Raw genomic sequence first — 12,779 nt, forward strand, 5'->3', positions numbered from 1 at the left:
TAATGTCATTTACATTTAATCGTAAATAAAATTTCTATTGTTTCTACCTCACCTGTGACACCAGCCGCTGGTTTTCGCTCAGCCAGGTTTCTCTCATGGCTGCTTTGCGGTCAAACCGTGCGGCCAGCATTTCAAGCTTCTCCTGACGAATCAGCTCGTTCCTCAAAGCCAACTCTCTCTCATGTTCGGCCTTTTCCAATCTCTCCCACGCCTTTTCGGACGGATAGAAAATGTAGCCGTCAACATCACCAGGTAAGGTACAGTCGGCAGGTATAAAGAGCGTTAGATGTGTGCATACCTTGTTGATGTCAGAGATGAGTTTTCCCTCTCTTGGCGTGTAGACTTTCTGATTGTTTGCTCTCATTTTACTTTGAATGGTAAAGAGCAAGACCTCCAAATTCCCCTTTTCAGTAAACCTGTCAAACACAAACAGAGTTAGCACTAAGCAGTGTCCAAAACGGTCCCTAAACGGACAAACTGTTCTGCAGAGTGTGTTCGTCCCAACGTTGTCTCAAGGCCAATTCACACTGATCCAACAACAACTCCAACAATGGCCTAGCATTTTAAATTCTCATTGACTTTGATCCTTTGGCAGGGGATGTTTGTTGGATGATGGATCAGTATTAATTGGCCTATAAACAACTAAATGTTTATTCTGTGGCAGCTACAGTAGCTTCCCATTGCGTTTTAAAAATTAAGTTTGGTTGCAATTCGCAATTTCACAGCTAGATGCCGCTAAACCCTAAATTTAACAAATAAGTTACATTTTGTTCAAAGAAAAATAAAGTCAAATGCTGACATCAAGGTTTTCTAACTTTTGGTTTTACACAAGAGTTTTTTTGACTTTTGGTGTGTGTGGCCATGTTCTTACTTGGGTGGTTTCTCCACAGTGCGGTAGGTATTGAAGGCCTGTAGCTGGTTCTGAACCCCACTGAGCGAGTTGGCAAGCTGTCTGTCATTAAGGGTGACGATGGTCTGTTCAATCCACTGCAGCAGCTCAGAGGCAAGAGTCTCATATTTCTCTATCAGCTGATCTGCCTCGATAGCATAATCCAGCACCTACAGCGAGAGTCAAACAAAGCGCCAGTTACTCAAAAGAATAATGACCCACTATTATAGACACTGTACCCCTTACAAAGTCAAAGTGAGCTTTATTGTCATTTTACTCTGGGGGGCAGAAAGAAAAAACTAAATGCAGTTTCCCAGAAAAACCTTGGTTCACAACATATAACATCATATAGTAACACTTTAGTATGGAACCCATTCTCAGTTGCCTATTAGCGTGTATATTATTACTAGCATATTAGCTGTTTATTGTTACTTTTAAAGCACATATTAATGCATGACTATATTTTACATCCCTTAATCCTACACCATTTTTTAAATGTAAAATAAATCTTTGGTGTCCCCAGAGTACATATGTGAAGTTCTAGTTCAAAATACCATATAGATAATTTATTATTGCATGTTAAAATTGCCACTTTGTAGGTGTGAGCAAAAATTTGCAGTTTGGGCGTGTCCTTTAAATGCAAATGAGCTGATCTCTGCACTAAATGTCAGTCTCGTGATTGGATAGTGCAGATTAAGTGGCGGTTTAATCCCCTTCTGACATCACAAAGGGAGCCAAATTTTAATGAGCCATTTTGTCACATGCTTGCAGAGAATGGTTTACGAAAACTAAGTTACTGGGTTGATCTTTTTCACATTGTTTAGGTTAATAGAAGCACTGAGGACCCAATTATAGCACTTAAACATGAAAAAAGTCTGATTTTCATATGTCCCCTTTAAACATTACAACAACTACATTACTATCTATTAATTAGCATTAAATTATGAGTTCATTTAGGTTTATCATCTAATCTGTAGTTAACAGTGAATATGTGTTCCCCATACTAAATTGTTACCAAACATATAACATCTAGTGACAGTTTCAGTGGCACTGCAGCACCACATTGCAGGTTTACTGCTCCATATAACAATAAATAGACATTCAACATTACATACAAACATAGAGGAAAAATATACACAGACTATGGACAATTTGCATACATAGTAGATATATTTGACCACATTTACTGTCAAAAGAAACAGTACATAGTCTACAAACAATTGAATAGTAATCTGAAATATATATGTGACCCTGCACCACAAAACTGATTTATACATCAAATTATAGCTAAATAAATAAGCTTTCCATTGATGTATGGTTTGTTAGAACAATATTTGGCAGAGATACAACTAATTAAAAATCTGAAATTTAAGGGTGCCAAAAAATCTAAATATTGAGAAAATCGCATTTAAAGTGGTCCAAATAAAGTCCTTAGCAACTCGTATTACTAACGATTAATCAATTTTTAGTATATTTATTTACACTAAGAAATGTACAAATATCTAAGTGGAACATGATCTTTACTTTATATCCTAAATATGTTTGACATTAAAAATTATAATTTTGACCTATACAATGTATTGTTGGCTATTGCTCCAAATATACCTGTGCTACTTACTTTTGTGGTACAGGGTCACATATAAGCAAACAATTTTGAATGAATGCAACTTTTTTCAGTAGTTATCCTTATGTAAAGAGTCTAGTGTTAGGCCGGTTGAGTAGTGCAATTGGAAATAGTTCCAGCTGTTATCCTTATGTAAAGAATCTAGTGTTAGGAATGCAAATAAATGTACTAATAAATGTACCTATAAGGTTAATTATCTTTAGTATTATACAGGAGCTAAAGTATTGTGTTGTGTTGTTTCCATGTACCTTTCCAATCCTCTTGCCCTCTACTGCGAGTGCCTTCATCTTGCTGAAGTAGTGGTAATATGTGGCCACATACGTGATGATGGACTTCTCATCTGGCTGATCAACATTCACATCTAGGCAAGGTAAAATGTTTAATAGTTATTGTTTAAGGAGGTATTTGCCATTTGAAGTTATCTGTTAAAGTAACTTTAGCGTGCTTGTGAGTAATTGTGATGTCATGCATGTACTTATGCATGTCATACCTTCGGGATCCAGTAGTTTGGTGAGACCCAGCTCTTTCTCTGCCACGTTGAAGGCGTTCTGCAGGTTATAGTGGGCATTGGAGCGCTTGAGATTATCAAAATCAATCAGGTCTGACCTGAGAGTGAGGAAGAACGAGTGAAGAAAGTATTAATAAAGACATTTTAGGATACTCCAACACTGCAGTTCACTTTTCTGACATTAGATGGAGGCACTCAAACACTGCATTGGAGAGGTAGAGATCACTCTGTACTTATTTGGGTCAACTCAACTTCAACTACTGTATTCCTTCTGTTCCTCTACATGAAAGTACTCCAGAAAGAACAAAGCTGCTGAAAGACAGCTTGAGAGGAGAAGTGACTAGTGGGTCCGATGAGCTGTCCCGACTAATTCATAATGCAATGATTTCATTAACAAGGGATAAAACTCATTCAGATATGTTCCAAAAATCGTAGCCGCTCAACTGTAAAGCAAACTTGGCCTGTAATTCATCCTACAGTATGACAGTGATCTGAAACAGTAATCTAACACACTAAGGCAACAAGAGTTTTTTTAAAGCTGAAAAAATTCTTGTGTGGCCAGTTCAGTCACCTGACCTGAGCGTGTTATGTCACCAGAGAAGACCTGGTGATGTTTTTGATGCAGACTTCACTCCCTGTATGCAAATGATGCACAAGTACTAAAACGCACAAAGCACCAAACACAACTACTTTGTTTATTATCGCCATGTACAAAACATTAATGGGGACCACATTTAAAAAGTGTTGTCTTATCTGCATGCTAAAACCACAAAGCATGAATAACACCTAAGAAAGCTCACTTCAACCACTCACATTATTATACAATAGAGCTTTGTTTTATTTCCACCCTTAAGTCTTACACAGTCCACAACAATTCATTCAATCAAGTATATCAATCTGTCACGCAAGAATCTAACATTTGTATTCTGTCATCACAATGTTTTTAAAGTGCTGGTCGATGAAAACATGCAGACGGACATCTTTGGCCTCTGCGTCATGTCTCATGCCACGTTTTTAGGATGCCATGTCAAGCTAATAGCAGGTTAAAACCGTTTGTTCCAGGTGTTTTTGAACTCAAGAATGTACAGTACGAACACAAACAGGTCCAAACATTTGAAACCACGTAAAAATGCCACTATGTAACATTTTTTTGTCAAATTACATAATTAGCATAACAATTTCAGTACAGTTACAAAAAATACGAGAATTTTGTGTTTTAATATAAACAAGGAAAGTTGACCTTTTGTACAAGGTCATTTAAAAATCATTTATATATAATCACAATGGCTTTTACTTTGGTCATGTGTTGATCAGATGGAGAGATTTAGTGTTGCTGAGTGATTAATAACAGTTAAGGTCTGTTCTAAGTTTTTTTTTTTAACTGTCGTACTCGCTAGTGTGTGTGCTCAGATCGATACCTGTGTTTGTGTACAATGGCGCTGAACGCTAGACCATCTCTCCAGCTGGTGGTGAAGTTGTGGACATTGACATTTGGGTACCTGCAGGGAGAGCAAGTTTATCAGTACAGTACCAGAAATATGTTTGTTTGTGTGTCATTCATAAATCCATCAGAACAGAGATGTCAAACAATCGTTCATTCATTCTTTCCATTCTCCTCCTGTCATACCCTGCAGTCTTCATCTGACACCACAGCAGCAGGGCGTCTTTGGCCGACTTCTTCTCCTTGTTGTCCTCCGTCTCAACACTGATGTCTTGGATCTGATTAAATAAGAAATATAACACATTTTAATATGGGACCCTGTTGGGAATTAGCTCATTTTTGAAAATGGGATTGTTTTTTTCACATTTTCTACTTCTTAAAAATCTTTACAATTCATGTTTTGATGGAATCTGATGAGTCGAGTCAGTAATAATATCAATTTTCAGTAAAGTTTTAGTTTTTGGGGTTCCAAAACAAATCACTTGAACCATACTTTTAAAGGGGACACTTCACAAGACTTTTTTTAAGATGTAAAATAAATTTTTGGTGACATCAAAGTACGTATGTGAAAATTAAAGGGACACTTCATCCATTTGCATTAAGCTTTGTATAGTTAGAACCCCAGTCATGTTTTTGAATGGTCGTGCATCATTTTCCTCAGTTGATGCTGAGACAGGAGAAATACAGATTTCAGTGTTGCACTTCCTTCTTTCAATGATGTAAAAATTATCATTTTGCATCATTGAAAGCAGGAAGTCCAATATCTTTGTTGAGGGAATGAGACTACAAACACCCATTTTCTCTGTCAAATAGGCACCAAATTTACAAAAATATGATGCACTTTCAATAAAGATGAATGTTTCTACGGGTGAAATGCTCCTTTAAGCTCAAAATATCATATAGATCATTTATTATAGCAAGTATAAATTGCCCCTTTGTAGGTGTGAGCAAAACTGTGCTGTTTTGGGTGTGTCCTTTAAAATGCAAATGAGCTGATCTCTGCACTAAATGGCAGTGTCGTGGTTGGATAGTGCATATTAAGGGGCGGTATTATCCCCTTCTGACATCATATGGGGAGCCAAATTTCAATAAGCTATTTTATCACATGCTTGCAGAGAATGGTTAACCAAAATTAAGTTTACTGTTTTTTTTTACATTTTCTAGGTTGATAGAAGCACTGGAGACTCAATAATAGCACTTAAACATGGAAAAAATCAGATTTTCATGATATGTCCCCTTTAAATCCTGGGTAATACCGACAAATCCAAACCATTATCTATAGAAAAATATATTTTTAACTTTTGTCTTTTATTGTTTGACTGAAACATTTGTTATTTTTTTCAACAAGGTATTGAAGAGTTTAGTGACAGAAAGTCAAGTTCCGTCCAGACGTGTCCAATGAAACCGTCTATAGCAGGATTGCGCGCTGTCTGAGCATCTTTGCAGGCTTTGGATGTGTCAGATTGTTTTCATGTCTTATTGGTCTTAATAACTCTTAACATCAATCATGTCCCAAACTATATTTTTTCAATCCTGCATGTTTCTTTTAATACCAAAACGTCCAGACGCAAGTGCTTTGCTTCCGATGGATGGATATGCAATTGTTGTATTATGCCTTATATATAATGAATGATATTTATTTAGCTTACAGTAAAACTGTGCATTAATAACTAAAGTACTTTTTAATAATGTTTTTTTTTAAATTGATTCTTTTCTTTTTATTCAGCGATGTAGAAATCATACAAATAAAGATTTTATTAAATATTTAATTACTATTTGGTTCATTGGGATCACTGGACGAGGGTTTAATGAACTTATTTTTGTAAATATGTTTTGCACTTCTTTTCCCTGTAACTCGAAATTAGACTGTGCACATTCCAACTCATTTAGATTGCATGGGTCACATATGCAAATAGCTATTTTTTTACTCTTGGGTATACACTGTAAGTTTGCATAAAATGAGATCATTGTGGACAGGTACACACTGCAATGTTTCGGAACAAACAGTTAACCTGCTTGGTGACAAAAGAAATACCGGCGACTAAACATTAACATTTTTCCTTTTGAGTAAATGTCACTTAAAAAGTGCTTTCTCTGTTCTTTGTATTATATAGACTGTACCTAGAATACAGTGCTGACAAGAGCAACTACAGTGAAGTGTAACATAAATAACTGTACTGTGTGTGTACAAGATTAAGCCCTCAAAAGAGTAGCAACAGCTGTATTTAACAGCAAAGTGTACGTGGCCTCTGATTTAAACAACTTTAACCACATGAAACCAACCAAATAAACTTTAGTTGTCACATTGTTCACTGGTATTGAATAAGCAATTTCATTTTATCTGCATTAGAAAAAAAAAAGATCTATTTAGAGGGAAAAGACCTCTTGCTAAGAGAAATCTCAAAGCACATATCGTATGACTTGAACAGTATTAAATATGCACAATCATTCAAATTTACACACAGACTATAACACTAGCAAGCTCAATAATATATAAGCTCGGTTAATTAATGATTCAATGCAGTCTGCAGATTGTATCCGTACAATCATTTATAATCAACTTACATTTATTCGGCAAAGAACCAAAAATTACATCTAAATAACATCTTCACAAACTGATCAAAATCCCTCATGACACGCAGTAAGCGGTCTGGATCACTGGGCTTTGATAATGAACTTGTTTCAATTGTACAAAACTAACAAACCAATCGCAAGGGTAATGAAGCAGCATACAACAACATGCTAATACAAATTATGATGAGTTGATAATGGACTGACAGAGCTGTCTGGAGGACAAACAAAAAGAACACAACTAATCTGAGAGACATAACAAATATCCAAATAATAAGCTATGAAGCAGATAATGACACACAGACTAAAAGTTTTTGGCCAGACATGTGTGTCCATGTATCTCAGAGTCAATGTCAGGATTTAAGGTAAAATCGACTGCTTTACACAATATCATCTCTGAAGGCGACATAAAATATCTCTGTGATGTTCACTGACAACAGATGCATGAAACACTTTATGACTACCGCATTACAATGATCAACATCTATGATAAACCGACCACGTATTAATAGTGTAATCTGTCTGGTGTGGCCTGATGCTGAGATAGGCTTCATCCTCACGCAACCTTGCAGAGTTAGTCTATTTATTTGTTTTAAACCTTTGATCTTAGTACAACCGGTGACCAGCAGGTCAAGGCTAAATTCTTTTTAACTCAGCATGCAATCCACAGATACACTTCACTTTCTATAAAAGGTGGCCAGGGGCTACTTTAAAAAATTTGCATGTTAGCAGAGTTAGCCTAAAATTTCCTAATTTTCTGACTTTCAGCTGTCCATCCACCTTTTCTTTCTCTAGTAGAGGCCACACCCTCTTTTCCACCTTACCTGAAAGCGGAGGATTATGGTCCAGATGAGTCCGAGTGTGAGACGGTGATTTCCGTCGACAATGTCGTGAGAACCCATGTTCTCCAAGTGAACCTTTTGTTCCTTCAGAAACTGTAGAGCTTTGTCGACGTTCTCCAGACAGTGGATGCGCATACGACCCTTTGTAGGTTTTGGCTGAAAGAGAGAGAGGGAATAAGAAATGAAATTATTGACTGTCTGATGAATAAATAAATAAATAAATAAATAAATAAGTCAACAAAGGGTTAGATGCAGACCAGCTGTTCTCCAGAGAGAACCTCCAGCAGGCGGATGAGCATGCGGCCATCACGGAGGTCAGTGTAGAGGTCACCGATCCTGCAGGTCACACGTCCCAGATGGGAGTTTACCCATTTAGTGAAGGTCTTCTTCTGCACTGCCTCTCTCTCATCTGGAGAAAAAAAAAAGGTTTAGAGGTCAAAGGGCACAAATCGCTGACATTAATGTGGGTGCAATGAAATCCATACACAAAAGCGCACGCAAAGCACAAAATAAATAGCGAAGACTGCTAATTTATTTATTTTGGGCAATTTCATTTGGATTTTCTAAATGGAGGCTACATACCTTCCCTGTTTGAGCATTTCCATCACAGCTCTCTGACAAGAAACAGATTTTTTTGTGTTGTGTATTTATTTCCAAATTAAAGACAGCAGTGGTGGGAAATTGATGTTTTAAAAAGCTTAATAAATGTTTTTTTTTACAGTACAGTAAGCCAAAAGTTTATTGCTAGAATATTTTAAAGGTCCAGTTTGGACAGGGAGTGGTTTTCCGGACAGGGATTATCTTAAAAGGAATATTCCATTTTCTTAGAAGAAAAATCCAGATAATTTACTCACCACCATGTCATCCAAAATGTTGATGTCTTTCTTTGTTCAGTCGAGAAGAAATTATGTTTTTTTGAGGAAAATATTGCAGGATTTTTCTCATTTTAATGGACTTTAATAGACACCAACATTTAATACTTAACTCAACACGTAACAGTTTTTTTTCAACGGAGTTTCAAAGGACTATAAATGATCCCAAACGAGGCATAAGGGTCTTATCTAGCGAAACGATTTTCATTTTTGACAATAAAAATAACAAATATACACTTTTAAACCACAACTTTTCGTCTAGATCCAGTCCAGCGGGACCTAACGTAAATGCGTAGTGACGTAGGGAGGTCACGTGTTACATATATAAAACGCACAATTGCGGACCATTGTAAACAATAAACTGACAAAAAAACATTAATTAGTATCAGTTGACATACAACAACGTAGGAACGGTCCTCTTTCTCAACACTTGTAAACACTGGGGCGGAGTTTCGCGTTCGTCCTCTGTGACCTCTTGACGTCATGACGTATTGCGTGGGGTCATGCTGACGCATCACGACCGGATCTAGACGAGAAGTTGTGCTTTAAAAGTGTATATTTGTTATTTTTATTGTCAAAAATGACAATCGTTTTGCTAGATAAGACCCTTATGCCTCGTTTGGGATCGTTTATAGTCCTTTGAAACTCCGTTGAAAAAAACTTGTTACGTGTTGAGTTAAGTGTTAATTGTTGGTGTCTATTAAAGTCTATTAAAATGAGAAAAATCCTGCAATGTTTTCCTCAAAAAACATAATTTCTTCTCGACTGAACAAAGAAAGACATCAACATTTTGGATGACATGGTGGTGAGTAAATTATCTGGATTTTTCTTTTAAGAAAATGGAATATTCCTTTAAGCCAGGTCTAGACCCAAGTTAAATTAGGATATTTAAGTCGTTTTTTAAAAGCATCATTTATAAATAAACATTACTGGTGTGCATCTTCAGACACAAATCTTGCACTGATATATTTTAAGATATGACAGAGCAAGTTGTTTTCGGTCAAGAAAACACTAACATTTAATTAGTCAGGAAATAGGCTTAGGCCCTGTCTGGGAAACCGCCCCTTAAAATGTATAATTTTGAATGATGTTTGTATCTAAAGATATATTTTTTAAAGATATACTACGTGTTGATATAAAAATTTATTTAAATAATTATTTTTTTCCACAGAACGTTAATACAAATGCATCTTAAAAATGCATCAAAAGACTCGAACAGCTAAATGCACTGACCTTGGATTTTCAACCTGGCATAAAATCAGCTTTCATAAATAATGTGTCACACGGTGGCCAAACTCTATTAATACAACTTAATTACTGCAGAGCACCGACAGCTTTGACTGATGGCTGTCCCAGTTAATCAGAGCAGACTTCACTTACATTCACCCAATTAAATGAAGGGAGGGGCGGGACTTCAACCATTTAAAAAAACATGCAACATAATGTTTTTCTTTAAAAAAGATTTCTCTACCATAATCTAAAACAACGAAGGACACAAATACAAAGAGAGAATGAGAAACTAATCTGACATACGACAGGAAAGAAAGACAAAGTAAAATGGACGAAGCGTGATACGACTGTGGACAGATGAGTGTCTAATGAGTAAAGAAGATAGCGTTACGCAGTATTAGCGCTGTGAGAACTCAGTGAAAGCATATGGGCCTGGTCAGTAAGAGGCTCAAACAACTGCCATCATCTAAATGACCTTTCCAAAGGAACAGCAATCTGTTTACAACAAAATCCCATACATATTCCCTCACTACCACCTATACAGCATTGTCTTACTTAGCGCTGGATACCACTACAAGATTGTTCCTGTAATGAGTTGAAATGACGCACGTTAATTTAATTACTGATAAGAAAATGTTACGAGCTCCAAATGTCTCAGTCATAAAACAAACAACAAAAGAACGTAAGAGCACAACAGCAGCAAGAGGCAACGTGAGGTCAGCTTTAGATCCATCTGGTGACAGATCTTCTCTTTAACACACACATATATGCTGTTCTCCATTAGTACTGAGCTTGTTATTTCACCTGGAACCGGATCAGAAGTTAATAGTGTAAACACACAAAGACAGAAATGCCAATATGACTGAAACAGCCCAGTGATTGACTTGTAGTCTGCTAGATGTGTTTACGACATCGGAAACATCTGAGTTAAGGAGAATGTGTTTGTTTATATGTGTGTCTGTGTGTGTGTGTGTGTGTGTGTGTGTCTAAATAGTCCTGATCCTGGTTAGACTGGACAGATTAGAAAGCTATTACTGAAAAAACACACCCTCTGCTCTCTCACACACACGCTAACGGGTGTAAAAGAGAAAATATCTTCTAACTGATTAAATTCTTGTGTATTTTATCTACCTCATCTCTTACTCTTTCACTCACGATAACTTTTGTAAATATGAATCTTATCTTAAATTTATATTAGAGTTCGTTTCAGAAACTGTGTTTGTGAATGTGACAGTCTTACTGTTGGAGAAATAAACACATATACACAGTTTACATGTCCAAGTCACAAACACACCACATAACTCATTATACTTCAATTTTGGTGTTTTTCGCACACAAAAAGTGCTGTGCCACGTCGGGTCATGCATCTAAAAATAGAACACACTGGCAGATTTTTTTGCTTGTTTTATGCACAAAATCAGTTAAATTTGATATTTTTGGTCTAAAAACTAGACTTATTTTCTTTTTTTTATTTAAGGCCCGGTAACTGGCTCATTCATTGGTTAGGACTTCACGAATCCCAGGGAAGGCAAAGCTATGTGTTTTGGTGTGGAGAGTGACGGCCAAATCGACCAATCATGCTTTGATTTCAAGTGGGCGGGTAAAAAACAAAACATTGTAAGCCTTCATGAAGTCCTAATGCCCGTTCTGTAATTTAACTTTGCGTGCTCAGAATTTTTACACGTTCACTGTATGATTTAACGAAATACGAATAGCCTAGTATTATATTCTGAATTGAAACATTTACGAAAAACAAAATACTCTTTATTTGGGTGTTTATTCCCCCCATGCTCACTTGTCTCCGTTTCCCTGTTTTTAAGAATTAAGGCGGTGTAGTAAGTAGAACCTATCCATTAAAATTGTGATTTTAATTTATTGCGCCATGCGTAATTGCGCATGGAGAGGCATTTGCACTTCATTGCATATTTTGAAGGCCCAGCTGTAGTACTCACGGTTCGCCACTGGTATTAGTACATGTTAACAATATGCAAAGTTACAATTCCCCAAATCTACAGTGACACGTGTTATCGTCTCAAACTCTTTTTTTGTAGGCAACATTTTACGTCCACAGCCCGTTGACGTGGATTCGACGTATATACATTATCATAATTCTGCCCACTTCTGACTCATAGCCTGTAAGAAGCCGATGTTGTCATATTTAAAGAATTTACAATATTATCTCCTGTTGGGAGCTAGTCTTCCAAATAAGGTAAGGAGAGCCATATTTTCGTCAATCGCTTGAGGTATTCGGCCAATGCACTGGATAGCTGGCCAATCGGAGCACACAGCGCTTTTCAGAACAATGAGCTTTGAAGAAATCGACACGTTTGAGAAAGGCGGGGCATTGAAGAGCAACGATAATGCACGATGTGTGGAAAATAATATAAAACGTGATGTTATTAAAATAAGTTGGTAAGAACAAAATGTAAGGTTCTGCAGTGTTATACGTGAAATAAAACTAATAATAATAATAATCTCTCTGAAATCAACTATTTAAATCAGTACAAAATTCAAATTTAAAGGCACACAAGGCAAGTCTGAGTATTATTTCTCCACTAGCTCCCCCTAGTGTCTGGGAGTAAATGCGTTCTATATCTAAGACTATACGAGACAGGACACCGGGTCGGATACAGCGAACTTGCAAGTGGGGTATTCTTCCTACAGACGGTAGGGGCGGGCGAGAGAGTCTTCATTCGTAATGTATTGAGTCATTTAACCATATACCGACTTACGAAGATGATTTATTAACATAAAAATGCTGCCTTGTGTCCCTTTAATTAAACTTTTTTTTCACATAACACA

The 12,779-nt window shown here is 36.6% G+C and overlaps 1 protein-coding gene across 4 annotated transcripts in view; it reads right to left on the bottom strand.

Annotated features, from left to right (window-relative positions):
* Positions 1–12,779, bottom strand: part of sptbn2 (spectrin, beta, non-erythrocytic 2) — a 90,299-nt gene that overhangs the window by 22,124 nt on the left and 55,396 nt on the right. For all 4 annotated transcript variants that reach the window (XM_065267131.2, XM_065267129.2, XM_065267130.2 and 1 more), the window contains 9 exons: positions 8,133–8,284; positions 7,858–8,031; positions 4,649–4,740; positions 4,440–4,520; positions 3,004–3,119; positions 2,762–2,874; positions 872–1,059; positions 299–416; positions 53–211 (listed from right to left, as the gene is read on the bottom strand). In XM_065267131.2, the coding sequence (XP_065123203.1) occupies positions 53–211; positions 299–416; positions 872–1,059; positions 2,762–2,874; positions 3,004–3,119; positions 4,440–4,520; positions 4,649–4,740; positions 7,858–8,031; positions 8,133–8,284 (1,193 nt within the window). The remainder of the gene's footprint in view (positions 1–52; positions 212–298; positions 417–871; positions 1,060–2,761; positions 2,875–3,003; positions 3,120–4,439; positions 4,521–4,648; positions 4,741–7,857; positions 8,032–8,132; positions 8,285–12,779) is intronic.

The sequence above is a fragment of the Paramisgurnus dabryanus genome, chromosome 5 (genome assembly GCF_030506205.2).
Source record: "Paramisgurnus dabryanus chromosome 5, PD_genome_1.1, whole genome shotgun sequence".
Taxonomy (NCBI): Eukaryota; Metazoa; Chordata; class Actinopteri; order Cypriniformes; family Cobitidae; genus Paramisgurnus; species Paramisgurnus dabryanus.